This window comes from Sorex araneus, chromosome 4 (genome assembly GCF_027595985.1).
Source record: "Sorex araneus isolate mSorAra2 chromosome 4, mSorAra2.pri, whole genome shotgun sequence".
Lineage (NCBI taxonomy): Eukaryota > Metazoa > Chordata > Mammalia > Eulipotyphla > Soricidae > Sorex > Sorex araneus.
This window is the reverse complement of record NC_073305.1, coordinates 188,133,097-188,145,852: the sequence shown is the minus strand read 5'-3', so window position 1 is coordinate 188,145,852 and position 12,756 is coordinate 188,133,097. Positions and strand designations below refer to the sequence as shown.

The window sequence follows — 12,756 nt, the reverse complement described above, 5'->3', positions numbered from 1 at the left end:
TTAAAGTAATACGATGTGAGACTTGATAGAGAGCATGCATGTTATCTGTGTGCAAATTTATTATAACTTAGCAATTTGAGGTAATTTTCTCAGTTTGCATGTTTTACTGCTTAGGTGGCAGAGCAGGAAATAAAACTGATCATAATGGATTGTTTTCATTTAGTATTCATAGTTCATCTTAAGAATGCCAATCAGGCATCTTTTATTTTGCTTTTAATTTTGTTGGTCTGATAATTATGTACTGTAAATAAAACTTTCCCAACAAGAGAAAAAAACCACATGATTTAAAATGAAAAACAAATGTTACTGCAGTGCCTCTTGCTGTTTCTAAGCAGTAAACTGGTCCATCACCCCCTTTCCATTTCAGATAAACTAATCTTATACAAGTGTAATTCCAGGAAGCAAAATCAGCAAGATCTTGCATGGAGAGTGCTGGAACAGCAGCTGGTGGCTAAGAGTGCCAGCCCTGCAGGAAGCAACAGTCAAACTCCTCCAACAGACGCTGTGCGTGCAGCAGAGAGGAGCTCTGGGGGGAGGGGCAGGCATGGGGCCACGAGACAGAGGTTAACAGAAAGGGAAACGCAAACAGGTTACATGTTACAGGTTATTTTAAAAATGCTTAAGAATGTGCAACAAAACAAGCCTCTCGTCAATAGCTCTAGGGTAGAATTCTGACCTACAACACTTCATACAATGATTCAGAGATCAACGGGGAACACGTACAATCAATGTATTTGCTTGAGAAACAAAAGGCACCAGAGTGCATGCACACACAGATAACATACAGAGCATCGTGGCTTTAACTGAACAATGACTTTTCAAGTTTAAATCTTAGTGTCCAGGTTCATTAGAGACTTTCGAATTTTTTAAGTCAATATTAATGCTGGAAAAAAAATTTTTTTGAAAGATCAAAGTCCTAAAAGTCAACAGCATGCATGCAGCACCATGGTCATATACAATTCAAGGAAAAAAAGTATTCAGATCTGTCTGGAAAAACAAAGGATTCAGATTCTGTCTGGAAAAGCCAGGGGCAGCCCAGAGACAGTGTGTTCCGCACTGACTGGTCGTGTTACAGCAGCTGCTGCATTCCAGTCCTTCGTCCAGCAAGTCAATGGGCTGAAATATCAGGCATGACTGGCATTTCAATCCACTCTATAAAGAAAAGGCATCAGTGATGTCTTTGTTCGGGTACAACACTTTTTGATCACGTAAAACCAAGCGTTTACAGTAGGATCTTAATTTTTGCCTTAAGTGTAATTTGAATTCAGTGACTTGGGATTTTACTCATCAATTCCATTCTGCACTACTACAATTCAGAGATCTCTTAGGCTTAATATAAACAAGGCCTAAAAAAGGAAGAAAAAAAAAAAAACCCATACAAACTAAGAATTCAACCATTTGCCTAGCTCTACCTTTCATATTTTAAATAACCCTGAAAAATACTCACAGGATGTTTTTAAAGCTCTCGAAATATTTTTACAGAGGTTCCAAATTTAGCTGATAACTACGTATGACTGAGACAAAAGGAATCTAACTTGGGCTGCTGTGGCCGACAGAGGGGACAGGCCGGCGTGCGGGACTAAAGGCACGATCGTTTCGGGGGGAACCCTTTTAAGACTGAAAGGACACAAACTAAGTCTTCAGTCTTTCCTAATGGAATGTGCTTGCCTCTCTAGGACTGCTATTTCAAAGTCTGGAGCACCAAGTCACAAAGAACAGTGCTGTGAAGTGTAGCAGAAGAGTGACTTACCTAATACACCACTAGGTTCAATAGGGTACTCAAGGATAGATGTAGCTGGTGCCAAGGTGTAGGGGTATTCGTAGGGCGTGTAGATTAAACCAGCCTCAGGCCCTGGAGGAACTATTGCAGCAGTTGGGTGAGGAGTCCCGTTTGGCATGACAGCGGTCTGTATCTGTCTGATCAAAGGCATTATGGTGGGACCGGCTGGCGCAGGGGTGCGCAGGGCGGCGGGCGGGAGAACAGGCGCGGGCCCCGTGATAATCCGTGGGGCAGCCTGGGCTGTTGCTGCAAGAGAAAAGGCAAGGGCTGCTACAGTAAGCAAAGAAATTTAGAAGGAAGTACAGAGGCAGCAGTGTAAAATAGGGAAAATGAGAGGGAAGTAGGAAAAGGAAAAAGCAAGAAAGAAGAAAAATAAAAGGAAATCATTAGTACATGCGCTGATCACACAAAAATGCCAAAGCACACCAACCAAATGCAAACAGCTTCCCCTTGCCCAATGTGATTAAGAATAAATGTGCATAAATTAAAAAGCCACTGTAAAACAATGAATGAGACCATTAAACTAGATTATATTTAGTTCATATATTTGACATATCTGTTTTTAAGATCTCATGATACTACAAGTACACACATGCAGAGGCAGAAGGAAACACTTGCATTAAAAGAGGTTAAATATATTGTAATTGGAGTCCATAGAAATACAGTTTTGGTATAGTTCTCAAGAGTAGCTTTAATTTTAAGTAAAAGACTAATTTTTATAAATCATATAAACCACTAGAGATACTTTATATAAAAATTATAATTCTATACTTTGTTATAAGAATGAACTTCAAAAAATATTTTAAGATGTCCCATTCCTCATTACCTACAATATGGAAAGTGGGCTAGAACTTATCTCTCTTTTAAACAGTAGTGATTTAAGCAACTACATTTATAAAAGACGTGTACGGCTTAGGTCATCTCAGGACAGAAATGATCACATTATATTCTAAAAGACCAGGACTCTTGTCATTTTTGAACCCATGTACAGATTGAGATAAAGGGAAAATGGGATTAAAAACATTATCACCGACTGCTCTCTGTGAACTCACATATGAAATCAACAGAGAAAAAATGCTGGAGGGAAAACATGCAAGCAGGGTAAAAAGACGTATTCAACAGAAAGATCACTGCATTCAGATATATTCCAAATCAGCTTTAAAAAAAATGAAGAGCCACCTTTTGCATAAATGTAATAAATTAGAATCTTTCAATATCAAGTTTAAGAAATCAGAAATTTCCTAAAAATTTTCAATTCTGAAGATGACATTTCATCAAAATAGTAAGTCTATGAACTCCAAATGGAACCAAGCTCGGATCAAGTCCGCAGCCTGTGAAAGCAATCAACTGGGGGCTCCTTCTCCCCTATCAAGTGGCACATACTCCAACTCATGTGCATGTGTTACACTGCCAAATGGAGAAGGGGTTGTGGACAGAGACAGCTGACACCATCACAGCCTGGCCTCATCCTTACGTGATTTAATGTTGGCATCTCTGTAGGTGCCGTTCAGAATCGCCAGCTCCATCAGCTGCATCTTTTTCAGACTGTCCTCTCCCTCCGCCTACAACAGAAAACACAAGAGCAGTAAGCACTTGAGACGAGCCCCAGACCGTCCAGCCATCTCGACACAAGTTTAAAATAGATAGCATGTGACTGGAACCACCTGCTTCCAGAGGAAAACAAGACGGGGTGTCCAGGGCCCTCGCAGCACCCTGAAGCGCGCAGCCATGGCGTGTGGGCACGCAGGCCACGCTCTGCGGCGAGCTACACTTCCAGCCCAACCTTTTAAATGCGCTATCCAAGTTCTCCTTAAAAGCTTTACTACTCAACAGAAAGAAAATGTTAAGTAAGCTTAAATATAATCATTCATTAAAGATTCCAAAACTCAAATGTGTCGGTCAGAAGACAGAAAGTCAAAAACTGACATTTTTAAACATCAATGATTCGATGGTGGTATTCAAAAGAACTTTATGTTTAGTTCTTCAAAGGCGAAAAGTTAATTTAAAAAATAATGATTTTCAAAAGTCATGTATATGCGTGTGTGCATACCTGCACTGCTCCTTCTGAGAAACGGAGTGCTGTGGACAAGTCTGCCCTCGGGGCTCAGTGACACCCTGCCCACAGAATAAAGGGGACACTGCTGGCAACTCTAAGAGGCTGAAGGCAAGACCATCTCTGGTTACCAGACACGTTTGGCTGTTGGAGAACCCTTGGCTCTACCTCCTTTTCATTTACTGCTGTCACCCCAGTCTAGCTGTTACTGGTGTACCACAGTGTCTCTGCTCCAATCAGTGTAGATACAATGGCAAGATTAACTGCTCGCCAAGTACCTTCCCCCTTAACATTTCATGACATATTCATGCCGTGCACTTACATGAAAGCCTAAATCCTACAACGAAAATTCTCACTTGCTACAGTAAAAGGACTGAAATCCTACCTTACCAAGGATCATTCCTGAAGATGGTGGGAGAAATGAATCTACACGCTGCTCATATTGCTTATATATTAACAAAGGTACAAATTAATATTTAAAAAATGAAATCATCAAAAGGAGCAGGACCAGAACAGACAGCTGAATCTCCCCTATCCTCAGCATCTGCTGACTGGCACCCACACCAGGGGGCACTCCGGCAGCATAGCGCCTATGCCACTTTTCGGTAAAAAAACCTGCTGTGTTGATTTTTAATAAACCACAGAGCATTCAAGAAAACAATGAGTGGAAACATCATGAAGACTAAAGTGCCATTTCTCTAGAGCAGAAGAACATGAAGAACAGATGTGCATATGTATGAAATAACTATTTCCTGCTTCCTACAAACCTACATTTAAAAACCTTGTTTAAAAAAAAACAAGTTTAGAGAGTTTATCTGAACTACACTGCAACTGTCTGTTAAAGATAAAAATGAGTAAGCATCATTATTGAAAGGGAATAATGAGAAATTTATATAATAAAGCTCAAATTCTTTCACAGAGGAGCCAGAGATAGTACAGAGGAGAAGGTGATGGTCTTGCACAGGGCTGATTTGGGTTTGATCCCAGACATCCCATTTGGTCCCCTGAACCCTGCCAGGAGTCATCCCTGAGCAGAGTCAGTAGTCCAGAGCAGTGCCACGAGTGGCCTCCTCCCACACTGCACGCCCCAAAAAATTCATTCCAAGAAAACACTACTAGGAACTAAAACTTGTTAAGTCATTTTATATTTAAATCAACAGGAAAATGAGGTTGTAAAGTGAACTCTATTTAGAGGGAAAGAAAATTGGTGTACCTCCTGTCACCTTCCATACTAAGTGGCATGCACTGGGAGGCACAGCATCCAGAGCACAGGACTCGTCCAGGGCGGCATAACCAGCCCCTGGAGCTGTACTCCAGTGGTCTACCACCCAAGCCCCCCATCCTGCCCCCCAATTCAGAGCATGCTGCTATGCATCTTGAGAGTAGGTCCAGTTCCCCAAGAATCACTCTCACCCACAAGTGACTCTTCCAATCTCCTTTGTGCTTTGGGCAATGAATCTGATCACTGCACCCCCTGCCCAAACTGCTGAAGGTGCGTGCCCCTCTTTCCAAACATTAAGTCCAGAAAGGAAAATATGCTCATTTCCAAGTCCTTACAACTTCGTTTCTTCTCCATTGAGTTCATGGGGCTCTACGCTTCCAATCAGGAGTGATCTGACCTCTTCTCTCAGAGATAAAACCCCACAAAATACAGGAGCCTGCCATCAGGCCATGACCCAGTGAATTCAGCACTCCCCGTCCCGCCAGGAGGAGAGGGCTCCTCAGAGCGGCCCCTTGGGGCCCCACCCAAACAGAGAACTTCCTCAGGTCGTCCGACAACCAACAACAAGCAACTCTCCTTTTGCGCCAGGCCCTGAACACACTACTTCTTGCGGTGCCTGACTAGAGATGTCCCTTCCCTTGCTCAGGTCACGATAGCTGCTGACCCAATTCCTGTCATCTCTCTGTGCACACCATCCAGTGTAGAGTCTGTTCCCTGAGACAGAAGTAGCCCCTCGCCCCCAAGGACTACTGAACTCAGTTTCCCAGATGGTGTCTATGGCCACTGGCATCCTTTCCTCTGACATCGACAAGGCCTCATTTTGTGTCCATGGCTCTATGGCGATCTTCTGTGCCTTTGGTTTCTGGCTTTCACCTTCCTCTTCCCAGGCTTTACTACTGGCTAACAGATGGCTAAAAAACACATGCTGAGATAGAGAACCCTCCCAACTGACAACACGAAAAGAGTGGTGCCTGCAAAAAGGAAAGAAAATCCCCCAGATCTTACAGAAACCCACCACTGAAAAAATGTATCAGAGATGAATACGGTTAGATGGAAAATGCCCATCATTCCCTCACCTGGGCAGTATCTTTGACAAAACAAGTTCCAATCCAAATGGTACACTATACAGTTTCAGTGAAAAACCCACAGGCCCAAAGTCAGAGAGACAAGAAGGGGTAACAACATGACGTGTCTTTTGAACTTCTCCTCGCCTTCCAGACTCCCACTTGAAAAAGCTGAGAAAGCACGAGGTACTTTATTAATAAGAAAAGCTTCAAACACACACACTCCACAAATACTAAATTAGAAACATATAACTAGAACATGAAACAGTTTAACTCAGAATAATAAACTCATTTCTAACAATTTAAAAATGTTCATAGTGACCTCAGCAGAAAAACCATCTCATAATAAGCATTTATTTCCTTCCGTGTAAAATATGGTACAATCTGAGATTTTATTCTTTACAGTAACTTTATAGGAATGATTCATAATATCACAATCCAAAATATGTACTATCAGTGGAGTCACATTTTGTTCTGTAAAGGAAAAATCCTTTGTAAATTATCTGTGTTTTAGATGGACTTGATCAGAGTCTATGTCTTAGAGCAACAGGAGAGCAAATGAATATAAGCTGGTTGAAAGAGACCCTTACCAATGACAGAAGAACTGAAACCTGAAAATGATGACTCAATCTTTTTTTTTGTTTTCTGTTTGGCTTTTGAGACACACCTTGTACTTTGTGAAGGACCATATTGTGCTGGGGATTGAACCCAGGCCTCCCACATGCGCTGAGCATATACTCAGTCCCTTGAGCTCTCTTAAAAAAAATACACACACACATGCATATACATATCTATGTATATGAAATTAATATATGAGAACTAGCAAGATAAAAATTTACCATGCAGGCCAGAGAGAGAGCTCATTGGATAGGAGCAAATGCTCTGTATGTGGCAAACCTCTGCCTTATATGGTCCCAGAGCACTGCCAGTAGTGGCTCCCAAGCCTAATCCTGAGCAACTGTTGAGTGTGGCCCAAATGCCAAAATCAAAATACGAAGTGGTCATGGTGTGTGTGTCTGTGTTGGGGGTAGGGTGGTGGTGGTGTTGACACTTGCAAGTTGTTATAATAAATACCTGACCAAAAGGTCTAAAGACACGCACGCACGCACACATGCATGCACGCGCGCGCACTCAAACACACACACAGAGTTCTTAGTCTACAGGAGAAAAAATAATAATAATTATTTATTTTTTTGCTTTTTGGGTCACACCCAACGATACTCAGTGGTTAAAGTTTGCACGGGATGCAGTGAAGATCTGATGAAAGAGCAATGGGAAAGGCTACGAACAACTTCAAGGAACTCCAACAATCTGGTATCACCACTGACTGTTTCTCTTATGCTTGAAACATTTCTGGATGCCATCATTGTGAGAAACCTAAGACCATGGAGTTTGGCTGCCTCTGCCTCTTTTTTCATTATGCTTCATAGTAAAGTTAAAAGTTATGTCTTTATTGTGAATGACTTAAATTTTGATGTGTAAATTTAAAGCAAGTGGAAACAATAACAGAAGGGAAAGAGGCCAATAACAGTTTCTTCCCTCTCATCAGTAACTGCAGTGGTGATAAAAAGGAGCACTGAGTCCTTGGCACTGTGAGCTTTGTAGAAATAAAGGCATACTGCCTTTATCAGAAAAAAAATCATCAACTTAATATTTAATCTTTTGAAAGACCTTTATTCTGGGATTGCAATAAAAGTCTCATTTTTTTATGACTTACAAAGAATTTAACCTTTCCTTTCTCACTCTGTTGTTGTTTCTCCAATTAAGAACTTTAGGTGAAAAGAAACAAAAGACAGGAATTTGTGCTACTATGCTAATAAATCACAAGGATACTTATACTTAATTATCCAAGGAGAACTAGGAAGGCAGCTTGGCTTAGTCACACTTAAAAACTCAAATAACAAAATACGATATGCAAACACATTCATTTAGGGATGAAAATACTTCTGAAGTAAAATGCAAATACTCCTTTTTAAGCAGGAAACTATCTAACAATCTAAAATTGGAATAAAATAAATCAGAGAAAGCTAAGTACAGGACTGTTAGGAACAGGAGTTAACTGCAGAATGAAAACCTCAGGACTATTTCCCTCTATACAGGACCAATTGTCAGTATAACAGCAACTCTGCTGAAGAACACCGGACTTGGTTCTAAGAGAAGAAAATGAAGATGTTCATCCATTGAAGAACTCCAAATCATACTAACTTACTGTTAACTGAAAGCAAGTTTGTTAAGAATGGCTATTCTGTATTTGAGCTACTACTGTATTCTCTGTGACTGCTGTTATTTGAGATGTTTCACGAACACTAAGAATCATAATATATTGGGGCCAGAGTGATAGTACAGCATGTAGGATGTTTGCCTTGCATGCAGCCAATCTGGACTCAATCTCTGGCACACCATAGGGTCCTAAGTTCCACTAGGAGCTAGTTCTAAGTATCACTGGGTGTAGCCCAAAGACAGGGTTGGGGGGATGGGAATCACAACATATTGAGTAAGTTTCCAATAGGAAGCACAAATGTTAAAATTTTCCAGAAAAACATAAGATTGTAAAGTGGTGAGAAAGTGATAAATACTCAAAAATATTTTAATAACCCAAGAGTTTTTATGTTAAGAGAAGAAGAATCAATTGTTGAAAGCATGATGATAGCTGTGATCTTAAGTTTGGATACCACTTAAATTGTGATTAGTGTTGACTGACACTGGGAAAGAGATAGGCAGACCCAAACTGAGAATGATACTGCATTTAGCAAAGGCTAGAACCTGCACCAACAGACTTTTTCCATGTACACAAAACTGATACGTTCTGTAAAATAGGCACCATAAGGAAATAATGGCAAAGACCTACGCCAAAACAAACCAAAAAAAACTAGAAAAACTCTTACTTAATTTGGACACTTTCCCAGTAGTGCCAAGAGCCACTAGAATTCCACCAGAGGTACATGCAGCAATGCAATGGCTGGACAGCCAGAACCCCCATGTGTGCCAGGCTTGCACCCCATTCTTTGAGCTATCTCCAACGACCCACATAATTCTAGTTATATCTTGGGAATGAAAGCAAAAAATATTCTTAAATGATCAGTACTCCCAGGCAGATGGACTTTAGGACAGCAATCTTTTCCCAATCTAGGTATTTCCAGATGGCTTTAAAACTATAATTTAAATTCTACTCATTACTGGGTGAAGATATTTTCATATACAATTGACAGAACTGATAACCTACTCTATCCAAAATAAACAAAAGATGAGCGGAAGATCTGAATAAATATTTCACCGAAGAAAATTTATACATAGCTAACAGGTGCATGAAAAAAGGCTTCGTGTGTGTGTGTGTGTGTGTGTGTGTGTGTGTGTTTCTGAGCAACACCCTGTGGTGCTCAGGGCTTATTCCTGTACTCAGATTACTGCTAGTGGGGCACAGAGGGCCGTGTACAGTGCTGGGGATCAAACTTAAACTGGCCATATGCAAGGCAAGAGCCCTAACTACTATACTATTGCTCCGGCCCAGAACTTCACTTATGATCAGAAAAAATGTAAACCAACATGACAAGGAAGTATTAAACTTGAAGGAATGGCCAACATAAAAACAAAGGAAACAGTATGTGGTGGTGAGCGGGTAGAGAACTGTTGGTGGGAAGTAAAGTGATGCAAACTCTGTAGAAAAGGGTGGCAAGTCCTCCAAGAAGTAAAAATGGAAATACTGTTGTGCCAAGGATAGCTCTCTGAGGTGTCAGCTCGAAGAATATGAAAACAGTAATCTGGAAAGGTATGTGCTCCTTGCTGTTCACAGAAGCTTCAGTCACCACAGTTCCCAAACAATGAACCCAAGTGTCCATCAACAAAAAGGTATTCAATGGCGTACTACTAAGCTAGTAAAACACAAAGCTTGCCTTTTATGACACAAAGTGATAGTGATAAGTCAAATAAATCAGAAAGTAAAAGCCAAGGACCAGGTGGCTTTTCTCAGGAAGTCAGAGGAAATGAATGACCCAATATTAACAAATGAGCTCTGAGATTTTGCGAGTAAGATGGCGGTGCCCAGAGAGGGAAGAGTGAGAGGAAGGGATCATTTGCGGAGTGTGCTGGTACTAGAACTCCTGAGGGGCGGATGTGGTGGTGAATATACAGGCTGTGATCTGAAGCAATAACCCTGAAATTTAAATTTATAAACCAATGATCCATTAAAAAAACCTGTATTTTAAAAAATTAAATTTTTCCCCTGGGGTGAGAAAACTTGACATAAAACTTACCTATTATCTACTATTCCAGGGGAATACATTAGTCACATCTAGATTAAATTTTTTTTTAATATAGGTGGTCACAATTTTCTTAATAACCTCATTAAATAACCTATCAAAATTTTCACATTAAAGTTCATAAAACTTTTTAAAAAATTCTAATTATAAAAATGTTTATGAAACACCTTTTCTAAGATGGGTTTTTACTAACAAAGTCTGCCCTGCCCCCTTGTAAATTCGGTAATGTTTTTGCATGAGGAACATGACTTGGAAACAGGTAATTAAGCAGTTAAAACAAGGACAAGGACTGTCCACATAACAAACTGCAAAGGTGCCAACTAAGCCTGGTTTGGTAAAAAGCAGAATGTAGCCGGCTTTGGGGTTATTGTTACAAAATGATATATAACCTAAGGCCCAAAGGGTAAGTCACAGATGAAAAGAGAAAAAAAAAAAATAGAGATTCTAAGAAAAAAATCACTGTCATCCCCCTGCTCAACAATTTGTTTGAGGGGGCATCAGTAACGTCTCCACTGTGAGACTTGTTACTGTTTTTGGCCTATCGAATATACCACAGGTAGCTTACCAGACTCTACCGTGCGGGAGCTTGCCAGGCTCTCCGAGAGGGACGGGAGAATCAAACCTGAGTCAGTCACGTGCAAGGCAAACGCCCTACCTGCTGTGCTATCACAAAAAAATAACATATTTAAATATCTAACCTCAAAACCAAAGAATGAAGATTGGTTAAAATAAAATCCGTTTAAAGGCCATTTTCAAACAAGTGGAAATATGATCTGGAATAATTAGAAGTCACTCAAATGTTTTCACCAAAGTAGAATCATGATTGGTTTTCTATTTTTGAAGAACCACTTTAGCTCTGGTATGGAAAATATTTAGAAAGACAAGACTAAAGGCTAAGAGATCAGACCGTTACGAAATGACTGACCCAGGTAACATGATGACATGGGGGATGACTCCGGGGGGATGGAGAGATGAGAGTAAAAGCAAGAGATTGTTGAAGGACCATCAGTTCTATGTTGGGGGGGGGGCAGGGAAGGGAGTACAATATTCTGAGTATTTAGACTTCAAGTCTAAACCATATTTTAATTGCTCCCTATGGTATAACATGTCTTCTGTTTTTATAAAGAATATGAATACCATTACAAAACTTTTCTGACTGGGGATTACTTCTTCTGAATATATAGCACTGTAGCACTCGTCCCATTGTTCATCAATTTGCTTGAGCAGGCACCAGTAACGTCACCATTGTGAGACTTGTTGTTACTATTTTTGGCATATCGGATATGCCACGGAGAGCTTGCCAGGCTCTGCCGTGAGGGCAGGAGACTCTCAACAGCTTGCCAGGCTCTCTGAGAGGAATCAAACCTGGGTTGGCCACGTGCAAGGCAAACGCCCTACCCGCTGTGCTATCGCTCAAAGAATAATAATTGCATTTTTTATTTATTCCCAACTTCATTTAAGAAGATTCCCATGCTTTTAAGAGTGTTCTCAAAAGATCTGTCCAATGTGCATTGTTACACAACCCGGAAAGAATTCATTTTCTGACTCTGAGAGAGGTCAACTGCATAGTGAAAGATGGAACTGGACTTTTCATGGTGACCTTCAAGTAACAGATTCACATGTTGATTTGAACAATAAACACCTGAAACATATAGATTACAATGAATTTAAAAAATTCTGAATACTCTAAGCAGTTATATAGCTAGATAAGGTGATTAAAAGTGAATACCACCCTCGAGAATGTCATGCGAAGACTGGAATGGGAAGGAATGGGAGTGAAGATAGACGGTCAGCAACTACACCACCTCCGCATCACTGATGACATCATTCTCATAACGCCAAACATTAGCCAAGCGGCACAAATGCTGGCTGGCTTTTCCACACCGTGAGTGTAGAAAGGTTGGACTGTAGCTGAATCTCAGCAAAACAAGTTCATGAAAACGAACTAGTCCCTGACGTTCCATTGGCTCTCAACGGAACGAACAATTCCGAATGCAGCAGCTATGTGTACCTGGGTCAAGAACTCAACATGAGGAATGACTTGGCACCAGTACTGTGCAGGAGGAAGAGAGCAGCGTGGAACGCCTTCAAGAGCGTCGAAGAAGTGGTTAAGAGGACAAAGAACCTCCAGCTCCGGGCACATCTTTTCGATTCCACCGTTCTTCCTGCATTAACGTATGCCACAGAGACCTGGGCCCTACACAAACAGGATGAGAATGCTATTCGGGTGTCCCATAGAAGAATCGAAAGAGCTATGCTTGGAGTATCACGTTTCACTCAAGTGAGAGAAGGAATCCGGAGTTCTGACCTCCGTCGACGGTCAAGAATCAGGGACGCTGTCTCGTTTGCCAAGGCGTCAAAAATCAGATGGGCCAGACACG

The 12,756-nt window shown here is 40.9% G+C and overlaps 1 protein-coding gene across 6 annotated transcripts in view; it reads right to left on the bottom strand.

Moving 5' to 3' along the window:
* Positions 1-12,756, bottom strand: part of QKI (QKI, KH domain containing RNA binding) — a 152,745-nt gene that overhangs the window by 7,932 nt on the left and 132,057 nt on the right. For 3 of the 6 annotated variants that reach the window (XR_008629810.1, XM_055136234.1, XM_055136237.1), the window contains exons 5-6: positions 3,255-3,342; positions 1,751-2,050 (exon numbers count right to left, since the gene is read on the bottom strand). Coding sequence is in view for 5 of the 6 variants with exons in the window: in XM_055136234.1 (XP_054992209.1) it covers positions 1,751-2,050; positions 3,255-3,342 (388 nt within the window). In the remaining variant the exon portion in view is untranslated. Of the gene's footprint in view, positions 1-707; positions 1,153-1,750; positions 2,051-3,254; positions 3,343-12,756 lie in introns of those variants that run through there. The other 3 variants (XM_055136238.1, XM_055136236.1, XM_055136235.1) reach the window with 3 other exon arrangements.